The 14,658-nt window shown below is 52.9% G+C and overlaps 1 protein-coding gene across 1 annotated transcript in view; it reads right to left on the reverse strand.

Moving 5' to 3' along the window:
• The window catches only part of LAMA5 (laminin subunit alpha 5), a 98,985-nt gene that overhangs the window by 82,647 nt on the left and 1,680 nt on the right, over positions 1-14,658 (reverse strand). Inside the window, exons 2-3 of the mRNA XM_026055984.1 lie at positions 14,504-14,653; positions 8,606-8,758 (exon numbers count right to left, since the gene is read on the reverse strand). Of these exons, the coding sequence (XP_025911769.1) occupies positions 8,606-8,758; positions 14,504-14,653 (303 nt within the window). The remainder of the gene's footprint in view (positions 1-8,605; positions 8,759-14,503; positions 14,654-14,658) is intronic.

Genomic DNA, 14,658 nt, shown 5'->3' on the forward strand with positions numbered 1-14,658 from the left:
TTTGGCTTTAGCAGCATGCCCTCGGGTGCACATGCAGGGCACGAGTCCAAGGACAACTAACTACCCCCCAAGGCGGTGAGAGATGATGTTGCTTGTCTGAGGAAGATGGACACAGCAAAGACGAAGGCAGCCTCAAGGTCAGGGCTGCACGCAGCAAAGCCAGGAGGTTCAGGGGGGCCTTGGCTCAAGAAATCATTCTCCTCCCAACAGACCAGTTTTGTACCTGTCCCTCTGACGCTTTGGGTGCTCTAGCTAGGTAGAAGGTTGTATGCACAAAACAAGGGAGACGGATGCATTATTCCTGTTTTGGAGACAAAAGCAAAAGTACAGAAAACACTAACACACCTGCTCAAGATGCCAGAACACTCGGACACTCGGTGCCAGAGCTGGGTACACTGACCTTTCCAAAAAAAAAAAAGGCCCTGTAACATCCGTTTGCAGTAGGAAAACAACTTTCTGGTAAACAGAGGCCTGACCTAGATGGTTCTGGTCTGTCTTAACTCGCCTGGTACAACCCCRACCTGGCTGGCTGCAGCCGACCCCGGGAGCATGCCTACCTGTGCACATCCACACCCGAGTCAAGGCAGCTCTTGTTTACCAGCGCAGCCAAGCAGACACTTTCCAGGAGAACAGCAAGGAATACAAGGCTCGCCTTCCAGCTACTCACTGCAAAGCAAAGCCTCCACACCGCCAGCTCGCAGTTTGCCTGACCTCTCCCTGGCTCGCGCCTGCCCCGAGGCTTTCTCCTCGTCTTTGAGGAATCCCAGGGAGCTCGGCAGGAACGGCAGCCTGACGGCGGGGAGGGGAGCCCGGCTCGGGGGGAGACGCTGCTGTCAGCTTCCTTGCTGCTCGTCACGCCAAAATAATATACAATCATATCTAGGAAGAAATTACAGTGGAAATCTTGCATGCACTTTTTAAAAAGAGTAATTATCCTTTCATCCGTCTTTACCTAGAGCCGTTGTAAGGAGCAGTCTGAAGCTTAGTTTTAACACCTGAATTCTCCGTACCTGGTTCAGGTCTAGGCAGAGCAAGGGTAGCCCCTGGGAACACTGAGCAGTTGCAGCACAAGGGTCGTGTGYACAAGATGCAAAGGAAAAGCAGAAGCACCCTCCTGCGAGCCCACAAAAGGTGCCGCAACACCGAGCCCTCGGCTCCCGCTCCCTCGGCTCCCGCCAGCCGGGAGCCTGCTGTTGCCAGCGGCTGCAGTTGGACAGAAACGCAAGGGCATGACAGGTCTTTGGGGAATCAGAAAGGTTACAAGTGAAATATTATCTACTCATTCCAGCCCTGGAAAATTGATTTTAAGCAGTACTGGTTCATGTCATAAGTAAGTGTAACATAGAATTAAAATTCACATGTCATCCATGATTCACCTAAAATGGTATTCTGCACATTTYTTCCCCTAGCAGCAGTAACAAAGAGGAAAGAAATCTCAGCCTTGGCTGCTCGGGATCCTGGAGAAGTGAACTTGGCATCTGCCTCTGCAGTGCTGTCTGAAAGGGAGAGGACGGGTTCGCTCCCCCGACCGGAGGGGACTCGGACCCTCGCTGCATTACCGACCAGRCACTCCCTTACTTCTCACCTGAGCRGCTCCCGCACAGCCGCCAGAGCCAGGAACCTCCTGGGAGCTGGCCGCAAGCACAGAAAGGTCAAGAAGAGCCAAGTGAAAGCAAAGTCTCCCCTTATCAACACAAAAAGGGCTGCTGGTCTGGGTCAGGGGAACTGCAACTTGGAAAAGCCCAAGAGGCCTTCACAAGCAAAGGTCTTTCAAACGAAAACGGGGAAAATATCCTGGGAGAGAAGAGAAGATCCAGCCAGCCGGGCTCCGTGCCAACTCTCAGCTCTGCGCTCTCTCTCACAGTTGCACCTTTTCTGCTCTTGCCGGAAAAGCATCACAAATACGCACCCCTGCTTCCCCTCGACAGCCACGCTGAAAGAGAGCGGCACGGAACAGGCTCCCTCACCCAACCGGGAGCCGCGAGCCATCGCAACGGGGGAGCTAGGAGTGTGAAGATYATAAACAGACAGAGATCTTGATCTACTTTTGAAGGATTTTGTGGCAATTGCGGAGGACTCCACGCAGAAGMAGCTGTAGCCTCAGCAGGTGAGAGCAAAGGGTTTCTATTCAGCCTGCTTAACACGCTTTATTTTTAATACAGCTTTTGCTCCAAGAGCCAGAGAACAATTTGGAGAAAGAATGTCTTTGTTAGGGATTTTATGCCCTGGCCCTTTACGTAAGGTGCAAAAGCTCATGCTATGCTTCACTAGGCCCTGCCACCCTTTCCTCACAGAGGTCCCCTCACATGATGAAGACCTAGTAGTCTTTAAAGAAAGAGAAGAGAAAAACAGAATTATGTACAAAAATCTCAAAAGCTTCATCTGTTCTTGCAATGCTCCAGGAAAAACACACCCCAGCAGATGAGGCTGCCTGAGGCCCCGAGACAAATGGAAGCTGTACGTTTGCTAGCAACGTGTGCTGGGGAAAAGGATGCAGAAGACATCCCCACCAAGGGGAAAGAAGGAAGAGACACATATTACCTCTCCYTCTATGCACAGCAAGAAAGAATGGGATGCCTTAGAGAGAAACTATGTCACCCACACAGCTAAGATATTGCACAGCAACTGAAAAGAAGCTGAAAAGGGAAGATGAAAGAAAGGAGAGGTTTATATACARTTTTTAGCAAAAAATTCTTCTCAGAAGACCACCACCCCTATTCCACCCCCAGCTTACAGCAAATAGCCACTAGGAGAATGGCTCCCTTCAACAGTAACAGTGTGCTGTCTCCTGAGATTTCATGAGTTTTCTAAATAAGATGGATTTTATTGTATTAACTAAGACAGTGAATAAACATGAGATTCATATGTATCCTGAAAGTTTTTGCTAGGGACAGGGAGGTAAGCCTCAACCCATCAGTCTGGAAGGCTTTTCTTCCATCAGTCCTTCCAAGAGTTCTCCTAAAGGTCTCCAAGAGCAACTTCCATTACTATTTTGCTGTAAATGAAAATAAAAGGGAGGCTAGAGACTAACGAGAAGGAAGAGCATTGTGCCAGGCCAGTTACTATGTTCACGTTCAATGGTGTTGCTTTAGCATTAGGCCAGTGGCATTTCACCCGCAGAACCCAGCCCAGACCTATCAAAAATTATTAGGAATTTAATATTCGTTAACAAGGAACCAGTTTGCTTAAAACAAAACGCACAAAAGGGATTGASCTGTTCACACAAGTTGGGCATTCAGCCACGTACCCAGAACCTACAAGCRTCCTGCACATCTAACCCTCGTGCAAAGCAGGTCCCAGAGGGCCGTGTATGCAGCGCAAGAGGGAACAGGAAGAAGGTTCGTGCCCTGGAAATCCACTGCAGGAAAAACAAACACCTCCTCCCGAGAGAAGCCTCACACTGAAAGARCAGCAGCCTGTTGGCCAAGGGCCGTTGCGTGGACACAACGCCTGGTACGTTCTGTGCCGATTGACACCTTACGATGGAGTTAGAAGAGCCTGGCACGCATAAGCTCGCCAGCTAGCCCAACAAGGGGCCAGGAGAAACGGTAGCTTTGACAGATCCCACTGTAACTACTAGAAGACCAAGAGACACTTCTCAAGATACAAGGTAAGCTGTCAACCTACTCCCTTGCCTAGACACATCTCTCACCGAGACTATGAAAGGTTCCTTCAGACTAGCCCTGGGAGCTCAACTCTCAATCCTTTTCATTTCCTTTCTTTCTATTTTCATAACTTACCAATGAACGCAACTTTTTTTTTTAATTTTTTTTTTTTTTTTAAGTCTAAGGTGACCTGCATTTTAAGCATGTTGGTTGGTAGCAGTAGCAGCCTGGAGCTCTACAAGGGAGGAGGTTTCTCTTCTCCCAGGGGGACCGAGGTGAGYGGATGTAGCTGTTTCTCGGGGTGGCCAGGGACGGAGGGGAGGCTGCGTGCCCTCTCTGAGCAGTGCTGCAGCAGGGCTGGGCAGCATTCTCACGAGGCTGGTTCCAAGCACTGCCAGACATGGCTCTGCCAGACCTAATTTACCCCTTAAGTAGAGGCTTTCAGACATAAATCCTGGTCCTGAGTAGGATGAGAAGTAAATACCTCTGGGGGTGTAAATCAAAACTCCCTGCAAAGCTTCATTCCAAAGTTCTGCTGTTCTCCAGTGTCACCAGGGCCAGGAATCTCGGGGGACGGGGGGGACGCTATCCAGCCACCTTCTCGCTGTGGTAATTAACCCCAGGCAAGCACTGGCACGAAGCTCCTGCTCTTGCATGACTTGCAAGCATTCCTCTCCACAGCATTTATCATAAAGCACCAACTATCCATAAACATCTCTGGGAAGGGCTGGCCTGGGTTCACCTTCATGCAAGGAAGATGTCAGGCGCTGGCAGAAAGCCAATCATTCATGTTTCTTTAAACCTCCTGATTTTTGTCAGCTCTGACTCAAACGACCTACTTGAAGAAAAAAAAAAAAAAAGAGAAAAGAAAAAAAGAGAAAAGAAATCTTCCATCACACCCTTTCCTCCCCTCCGCCCAGTGTGGCACTTAATCACAACAGGATCACAGAGGACAATTCCAGCGGTGGCAGTGAGTCACGGTCTCCTGTCCCCTGCTTGGCGTGCACAGCCCCTTTGCAGCAGAGGCCCCAACCACCAGATGCTTCCCCATTTTCCAGCTGACCTGGAGGCTCCGGGCAGGAAAGGGAAGACCTTGGAGCTGAGCAGCAGTGGATGGGCTCAGTAGCCTCGCAGTCCCACCACGGGCCTTCGCCCTTCGAGCTGGCTAGAAGAGGATGACCTGATCTGGGGACAAGTTCAGATTACCCAGCAATACCACAACACACTATTGCCCCCTCATGGGGACGGCGTCCTCCAGTTCCTCCACCCAGCGAAACTTGAACTGTGCTCCAACATGGTGCCATGACATTGTATTTTGACTATCCAGACCCATGGAGTCACCCGATCTTTCATCCTAAACTATAAACATACTAAATCTTTAAGCACAAGGTTATGATTAAAAGCAAGAAAACCCATCCTCTGTTCATTCTCTCTTCCCAACAGCTCCTAAGATCCGGTTAACTTTCCTCCTTGGAGTTGTTTGCCTTATTTCTAGCTCCCAGATCACGGTATGACATGGGAACTCCAGGTGACTTCTCTTCCTTTCCCAGTTTTTCACCCTAACCATTCTGAAAAGAAAAACTACCCCTCCCCAAGGAGGCAGGAGCAGCTGCAGCATCAGAAGGAGCAACTCGGACCGATCCCCCCCACCAGCAGATAACCAGGCACAACCTCTTCCCGTCCAACGGCGCGAGCTCTGATCCGCCTTGCCAATGAAGCCGTTAAGATTAAGCCACCGCTGGCACTAAGATGACATGATGCGAGTATTTAATACACTGGCGCCAGCTGGGTGGCCAGCCTGAGCGGTTTTTTAAACTGTTGTTTGCCGGCTGTGACCAATATTCCTCCCTCTCTCCTTCCCGGAGGATTTTAACATCCCTGTGAGGAGAGTAAGCTTTCAGCCAGCAAAAGCAAAGACCAACAAGGCGCTTCACTAACTGCCCCTCTCCCAGCTGCCACGGCCTGGCSGCACGCTCGAGCGGCTTGGTTCTGGCTAGTAATTAAGCAGCTACGACCCGAGGAGCAGCGGGGAAGCAGAGCAACGAGCAGCCGGACCTCGGCACCGGAGCTGTCCCGTGCCACCGCGAGGGCTGCTCCAGGGATGCCCCGCGCGGCAGCACCGCGCCGCCTGGCTGTCCTCCAGCGCCGGCACTCATGGCACTCGTAATCACCCCAAAGGGGCRAGAGCTTTCAGCGACCCTCAGTCCCTCCAGTTAAGCCTTAATTGGTCCAAGGGCTCCCTGGAGGGCTACGGGGAGAAGGAGAGGCCTTGTTTGCCAGCCAAAAAAGCCTGCTCTCAGATGAGCCTTTGAGGGTGTTACCTGCGCTGTTTCACAGGTATCCAAGGAATTTCCAAGCCTCGCTTCCAATTACAGCAGCCTGCTCGAGCGCGTGCCCTGCGGACCCGGTTGGGTCCTGAGAATTCCTTTCTTTACCTTCCTCCCTTTCAACCAGCCTCAGCTTCAAAAGGAGGAAATTAGTGATTCTGTACCATTTCATCTTGTTTCTATTGCCTGACCCGCCAAAACAAAAGAGGGAAAAGCAAAGAAGTGACTCTCATCAGGAGCAGAAACAGGTTATATTATACATGCCCTTATTGTATGCAATTGCTATRAAGAGGAAGCTGCTAAAAATGGGCTGAAGCTTAAGGCTTGTGCTCCTGTTGGGACAAGCTGGGCAACCACGTACTTTGCAAAGGCAGGAGGGAACCAGAGGGATCTGTAAGCCCAGAGAATAAGCCCAGCAGATGAGGCAATCACGACCAGCACYGCACGTGCAACTTCTGCTACCAACCTTACTGGGGCGAGGGTGCAATCCCACCCCCCCAGGATATGGGTGAGCAAATACAGAAGTTTGAGAGAGGAGGGTGGAAAAGAGAAGGTAAGCTTAGGTCAGAACATTTTTAGCAGTATTCCAGCCCCCCGATATTATTCCAGGCACCAGTTCCCAAGCTCTGCAGGCTGCAAACCCCCAGGAAGCCAAACTTCAGCAGCTTGCAAGCATGCAGCACTGGTAAATTCTGGCCTGAAGCCAGAAGATCTACACAGAGAATGACAAATAGGAGAGGAAGATTTCAAGGTAAGTTGGTCTTTGAAGACCCCCTCTAAGATGAGCAGTGAGCGATCAGAGCGAGCTGCGCTGTGGGCTGGCCCTTGGTCAGAGGGGGGAGCGCGAATGATCCACCCACCCAGCAAACTACTGTTAGTCGGGAGGTTTCCAAGAAACACAACAGATGCTACCTACATCAGTTAACGGGACCAGCACGCTGCCTCCAGCTCCGGGAGGCCTTGCCCACGGAGCTATTACGTTACGCGCATCRTGCCCGGGGCGTTGGGGGATATTTTGCTTTAGATAGCTGGCCCTCATGGGACAGAACAGGTTTACCAAGTGCTGAGAAGACCCAAGCGAGCGCTACAGCTGGCAGGGAGTGGATCAGAGAGCATCTTGGGGACTAAAACRTTTGAGACATCTACCAGAAGGGTATGGTCATCAGTACATCCCAGATCTGTAGAGATCCTCAGTCAGACACTTGGGCTCAGATCCCTCGCAAACAACGATGACAAATGAGCCTTTGCTCCGGTGTGAGAGGGWAAAAGCTAGCTGCAAAGCTACTGCCAAGCTTTAGTGCCCACCCAGACGCGAAATCACTGCAATCCGAGCAAACTCCCAAATAAAGCGGCAGTCCCGTCAGACCCCAGAAAGGCCACCCGAGCAATCGAAGCGGCCCGTGACCTACGCAAGGGGCGAGCCGTCCGGAGCTGCTCTGCTCCCACCCCGCAGACCTCCYAGCCGGGCTTTGCCCAGGGAGGACCCAAGCTCAGCCCTCGGGTGCCGCGCGGCTGGTCGCGGAGCCCAGGGAAGCGCAGCRGAGATGAACACCTAGCCCTGCCCGCTCCTGGGGACACTCCAGCAGTTAAYTGCTAAATTGTCGTAAGGAGACTCCAGAGCAAACGTCCCAAATTTTGAATTCCAAGGCCTAAACTGCTCCCAGCCTCCTCCGCCTACCCTGTTCCGGCAGTCGAGGAGCCGGGGCTACCGGCCAGCAGCCTCCCCCTCCGGACAGCGCGTGCTCTCTGCAAAGGACAAGCTCGGGCACAGCTTCGGGTCAGACCCGCCGGCTATCTCCTGGGAGATGCTCCGCTCCCCTTCCCTGGGCCCCATGTGCTGATGCYCTGCAAGGCGCTGGGGCTATTTAAATACTGAACGCAAGTACTGAATATGCAGCCGGGCGGCACCGCGGGGAAAGGAGCGCCTCCCGTGCTCCCTGCCCCTCAGACCAAAAAGCGGACACATCCCGCAGCCTTTTCGGTCTCTCGGTTATAACATCTTCCTGCCCCTGCAGCTTTCAGAAAGGACATCTTTTCCGACACTCTCCCCTGYGCTGAGGAAGGTCCGAGGGAACAACACGGTTCGGTGCTGAATAGGAGCTGCAGAGGAGGCCGCGGGGGCTGGTCGCCAGAGCTATTGCAATGTTAATGCTCTTTGRCTTGCCAGCGTTAGAGACCAAGGATCCATTGTCATTCTTTTCCTTTTTTTCCTGTTTTCTATAAAAATGCGAAGACCTTCAGAACGAAGTTGCTCTTTTGAGAGCCCCAAGGATTTAAATGCACCAGTTAAAGTTTTACAGCGTAACCTTAAATTCCTCAGGGATGCATTTTGGGTCTGGCAGCAACATGTTCTGGGGTGAAGCTTACCTATCCGGCTGCCCCTTTGGTAGCCAGGTGCTCGCTTTCCAACGGCACCTGTGTAGCGCGGCAGGTTTTCATGAGTGGTGTTGGCTGACCCAACTTTTAGGGAGACCCTAAGCGGTAACAGCAAATAGCAGAGACTGCATTTAAGACAGACAAAAGAGTTTTCTCCCCAGAGTCTCCTACCCTGTCATTAAACAAGAGGGTTTGGTCTCACTCCTTGAGCAAGGATCACTGGAGCGCTTTGAAAGCSCAGAGGTGCAGGTCCTTGCCAGCATGGCCTACAGCATCACCAAAGAGGACTTGGGTTACCTGTCCAAGGTCCAAGGTGACGTTGACTTGGTTGAACTCCAGACCCCTGGAGAGAGGAGGGCTTTGCCACCAGCGCTCGGTCCCGTCGATGGCATTGCTTATGGGATGAGCCTTGTTGCTGTTCGCAGAGGAGCAGATGTCGCAGTACTGGCCCTGTTGGAAGGAAAAAAAATAGCATTTAACTACAGCCAGAAAAAAAAAAACAGCACCAAAGCAGCGGTACCCTCCAACCTGCATCTRCGAGTACTGGGAGAAAGCCAGACTACCCGGGCGAGAACAAATTCTAACAGGAACATACAGACACAAAGCAGACAGGTACCGGAGCAATTCAGAAAATGCAGGATCCGAGCCTGATGGTGCAAACTGATACATAAACTTTTTGTATGCACCAGTTTAGAGCAGGGACTGAAAAAGGAACAAGGAAAAGCTTGGAGGAAAACAMACACACACACACCAACTAATGTAGAACTTGGACCGCCCTTCTGTATTTCAGACATGCACCGAGCGTTGGGGTAGAGGGGCCTGGGCAGAAAGTRGTGGCCAGATGCCAAAGAGGAGGCAGCAGGGAGCCCAAGCCCCTCTTTGCTGTCCCCAAGGTAAGCCGCTGCACTGCCGCGGGGACCGAGCTCCAGGGCCATCCAGCCTGAGCTCCAGGGCCATCGGCCTTCAGCTTCTCCGCGGAGGCTGCCAGCCTTGCAGATACCCCAGAGATCCTGAGCTGGATCCTGACCATTCCCGGGCCAGGACGGAGGCAGCCTGGCAGTTCTTCAATTCAACTCACAGCCCTCTGGTGCTTGTCAGCCTATTCATTTCACAAGCACAGTCCTTTCAACTACATTTTCATGCTTAATAGTCTGGCAGCCAAGTCCCTTTTTGCTGGTGATGCTACAACGCGAGGCCAGAAATGGACAGGCCCTGCTGTCAGCTGCCCCGGCACCTAGCTGCAAGCAGACGCACGAGATCTTTTCCGTCTTGCTTTAGTGGCGCGGGCTGCTTTGTCACCTCTCTGGACACGCTGCCAGAGAAAACAGCTCCGCAACTTCAGCAGCACCTCCCCGGCAGGATCAGACAAAGACCTGAGCTCTTTCCCATTTAATCCACAAATGGATTTTATCAACTCTTAATGGAACCTGCAAACATCCCCGAAAACCGTCAAGTTGTTTCGTGCAGCCTCTGTTCTGTCACTTCAATTGCTGCTGTGAGCGTCCCACAAGGGAACTCTGTTCTAGGCACCTTTCCTTTAAAAGGTGCAGTCATCCCCAGGCAAGCAAGCCGCCCTCGTCTGTCCCAGCCGCAGCCAGCTTTAATATTATACCAGGGCCATGGTCTTGAGACGGGGGCAATCCACTTCCCATTACTCCAGCTGCACCCCCCAAGGGCTGAAGCAAGACAGAGATCCTGCGGAGCAACCGTTTGCGATTTTCCAGATGCCCCAAACACTGGAGGGGATCACAATCCTGAAGGAAATGGAGAATTCCCGGCATTCTTCCCCACAGCCCGGCCGCATGCTATTCGCAGGCAATTTTGCAACACAAACCGTTCCGAACAAGCACACCTTTTAATTAACTCGGCTAGAGATATGAAAACAGCAGACAGGCAAGTGCAAGGCCAAAGAACAGGGCAGCTGAAACCGTCCGGTATAACCCCCCTGCCCACGCGGTGAGCTCCTGCTGCACCGGGAGGGTCAGGACGCAGCCACTGACACGTGCTTTGGAGGGGGAAAGACGTTCACCGGATAAAGCCGACCCACCGAAGAGCAAGCCTTTAAAGGGAACCGGTGCAACAGGTTGCGTGGAGATTCCTACGGCACTGTATAAATCTCAGGGTGGGTGGGGGGGGAGGGAGATGAGATTACAAAATGGGGATAAATAACAACAAAATAAAATGCTTTCATGCTTTAAATTCTTGCTACAGAATTAAAAACAGTTTTGAACCGAAGTTCACATTGATGTACAATGGGCATTTCAAGTTTAATGAGAGGGGACTAAAAATTAGGATGAGCTACCACGCATTTGTAAYGCCGATGTTTCCCTCGCCGCTGCTGTGCGGCTTGCACGTGTTCACTGTCGCGATCGGGAACAGGTCAGCAGCTGAACGGAGCTCGCTGTTAAGGGGTGTCATCGGACCCTCGGATGCACCAGCTCCAGAGGCAGACAGAGGTTTCCTTCGAGCTGAGCCTAAACACGACAAGAGTCTTTTCCAGCTGCTCGTATTTTGGCGCTGCTCACTCTCCTGAGCAGCACTTCAGATCGCTACGGGGCAGAGAGAAGCTCCGGCATCAGCAGCGGATTTTAATTAAAAAGCCACTGCAGCTCGGAGTTGCCGGCTTGGAGACAGCGGATTCCCAGAGCAGGAGAGCAGCGGGCATCACCCAGCTCAGCCAAAGAAGGAGCTTAAGAAGCGCGAGGAAGTTGCACAGGAGYGCAGAGAACCCAATACCACCGCTATCAGAGCGGACGGCAAAGGGAGAGAGGCGAGGAGGAGGTCTGCAAGGGAGGGCAGCCTCCAGAGCCCTGCGAGGCCTGATCCCGCTCCTGCTCCAGCAGCGGGAACTCTGAGATTTCCCCGGAGCACAAAGACCGGCCYGGCACCCTGCCGGCACGGCTTGCCTCGGCCAGAGCAGATGGCTTTGTCCTGCTTTATCTGGCCTTGTCGTGACCCAGCATCAGTTCTCCTCACCTAATTTAYTGGAAAACCGCAGGGAGCGTGACCCAGCGCTGGCTGCTCGGGATAAGGTAAACAGGGCAGGAAACGGAGGGATGAAAAGTAATATTTCAGACGAGGAAAGTCCACATTTGCAAACTGTTAGCGGGGCTGTCCTCGCAAATCAAGTGGCTGCTTACACAAAGTTAGGCAGGTGTTATTTCACTAGGTGTCTTTTCTGCAGGCAGCTGTAACTTGTTCTAAAAATTGCTTGTTTTCTGCTGCAATTAAACCACTGATGTCAAATGCTTTCATATATGTAAACACAGAAGAGACACGTACAGAGAGGAACAGCCGCAACTGTCCCATTTCAGGTGGTTGCCCAAACCATCAGAGATCCCAACTGCGCAAAGCCCAAGAGACAAGGCAGAGGATAAAAAAAACACAGGGCCAAAAGTGCCATTGATCACTTATCACTAGAGGAAATCAAAAGAAAATGCCACTTAATTCAGAGACACTCAGGTGAAGAACAAATTCAGACCTCACCTGTCAAAAAACCACCTGGAACAGYGAGAGGGAAAGACCTCCGGAAAGCTCTGACGCTGCTCAGGTGAACGTCAGCTCAACGGGGTGATTAAACACGTGGACAAGTGTTTTGCAGCAGCGGGACTTAGATGAAGAAGGATTAAATGAAAGCAAGAGACATACTGATTTGAAATCAGTGAGGCTTGTTGCACTTTTAAAGTCTAAATCCATCTTGGAAGCCAGCCAGCTGCAAGCATCTTCAACATAAGCTTGATCAGAAAAACCCCAAACCTCTAGTCTCCCTTTTGCCTCAACTCCCCTATATTAGTCAAACACGCCGTTCATTACGGTGAGATTGCCCACGCTGATTAGCGAGTGGGACGAGGCTGGCAAACCTCCATACAAGACCCTCTCGGTGCACCTCAGTATCGACGTGCATCRTATCTTTACAGGCTGTGAAGCCTCCTGCAGTTAGGAATGGTGTCTTCTGCCAAAGAGCCTTGAATAAAGCGAAGGAAACTCCTTGAAAAGGTTCAGAGCCTTCCCACAAGCTGTGCCAGAAACGCTGCAAGTGTCTGCAGGGCAGCATCGCTTTAGAAGGCTTAACGATTCTTAAAATGTAAGGAATATCACGTTTTAAAGTCTGCGGACTCCCTTTTCTGAAAGACTGCTACAGTGTCAAACTAAAACCAGCAGAAAACAAGAGAACRGACTGAACTCATCAATTAGATGGTTGTACCAGTGTTTACAGTAGGTCTTCACTCCGGTGAGCCCCCTTCGCCACCACCGCCCGAGGAGAGCTCTCTGAAGCCCCGAGAAGCATTTTTCCAGAATTCCTGACCAAAGGCACTTTGATGCCACGGCTGCACCGGGCGCCAGCAGCACGGAGCAGGGAATGGGGCCAGGAGGTGACTCGACCTGGCCTGGCGGCATTCGCGTGGAGCTCATTATTGCCACTTCAGCCCCGTAAATTGAACACTTCCCTCCACCTCCCCGGCCGCTTTAGTCCCCGGGGGGTGCCGAAACCCCCAGCGGGGATCAATCGGGACCTCTGACCTCTAGTTTCCTCCCCTCCCTCTTGGGTGCTGCCTGCGGTCACGGAAAGGAGCCGCCACAAAGGGATTTTTCTAAAGCTTTCGGAGCGACCGAGGGCCGCCGGCCTAGGAAGCGGCGCTCACATCAAAGCGCCCCGGTGCCAGAGCTGCRCGGAGCATGGGGAGCCCCGCTCGGCACCGGGAGCAAGGATCCGTGAAGACCGCGGGGCCGGCAAGGGGCTGCACCCGCAGGATGAGTTACAAGTGCCCCCAGCGCCGGCACAGCCTGAACGTTTTGTCTGAGCTGCCAGCGCCTTCCGCGCGGTTTGCCAGGGCAGGCTCGTGGGGCGGCAGGATCGCGGGCGAAGGGCAGCGGACTGAGAAACGCCCGCCAGCATCTGCCAGCTTTTCGGAGCAATCTCACGCTACTAGTTTTGCTTGGCAGAYCACTTGCATTTGTTTGCAACTGCACATAGTAGCAGCTCCTTCTTTACCCTTCCTTACTACATTTTAATATGAAAACTAAGGGACAATCACTCTAGATGCAACAACTAGATCCCTACAGTCTCCTGCTACTACTACTTAAAGCAAAGCTTATTCAAGCTGCATTATTTTACAGTGTAGAAAATTGAAACAGATCCCTTAACTTTAAAAGGTGGCAAAACTCGGAGAAGACGATGCTGGCTTTTCCCCCCTCCTGTCACATCTTTAACAATTTCTGCTACAAACAGGGTGAAACTCCACGTCACAACCACACGATAGCCCAAAATCTGCAAATAGTATGACACCGACTTAGGACAACGTGGCCAGAACAAGAGAAATGCTTCTAAAGCTAATCTTAAAACAAAGCCACCCCTACCAAAAGWCCAAGAAAGGCTTGATCTGAGAAGGCGACAGTTTTCCCCATTCTCCTTTTCATCACTAGCACATACAACATGGACAATCCTATTGCTCCATTGCAACAGGTGAACGGGTGCTGGGAACCTCAGAAATAACAGCAGAAAACACCGGCAGGCAGCAGCAACCTAACTGCAGTGTGGTAAGCTTCTCTACGCCGCAAGAGCAGTTCAGATTATAGTTGCTTCTCCCTACTTGGGCCGCTCCACGGGAGGGCAGCGGGTCTGCAGTTYCTGGAACTAAAACTAGCATTTTACAAGTCCTTTTACAATTGTTCTTCCCTCTTTTCAGCGGAGCCATAGCCGTTAAACCGCACGGCAGCTTTTACCATCCGCATTCCCAGCTGCAAGCCGCCTGGGCTCCACGGCAAACGGGACCCTGAGAAAAGTCACCCGACGCTCGCGCACCCAAGGCGCGCTCCTAACTTCCTTCCCTCTCTCTAAGCCGCCTGCTCATCCCGACGCCCCGCTGAACGGCCGGAGCCGGGACCCGCTAGCGCCGGCCGCGCTCACGGCTGCCGCGCTGCCGCTCCGCTCCGCTCCGGCCGGCGGCGGCGGCGGGGTTTAGCGGCCGACTCGCCCGGCGTTGCGTCAACCTAAAAACCGACACCGTTAAAAATAACGTCACGGGAGGGCGGCGAGCGGCGGCACGGCCGGGCGCGGAGCGAGCACGTGCGCCCGGGGGCCGGAGCGCCGGGGGGAGGGCTCGCCAAAAGCCCGCGCGGCGCCGCTCCGCCCGGCTCCCCCCCGACGGGGCCCCCGCACCCCTGGTGCACCCCCCCCCCCGGTGCACCCCCTACCTGGATGGTCTGGTTGGGGTCCCCCCCCGCCACCGGGCCGCCCACCAGCTTGCAGTAGAGGTCCTCCACGGCGCGGCCGCCCGCCGCCTCCTCGCCGCAGGTGGCGGTGGCGGCGATGCGGGTGCCCTCGGCCAGGTTGAAGTAGGGCGGGTGCA

This window comes from Apteryx rowi, unplaced genomic scaffold (assembly GCF_003343035.1).
Source record: "Apteryx rowi isolate R43461 unplaced genomic scaffold, aptRow1 scaffold_0, whole genome shotgun sequence".
Lineage (NCBI taxonomy): Eukaryota > Metazoa > Chordata > Aves > Apterygiformes > Apterygidae > Apteryx > Apteryx rowi.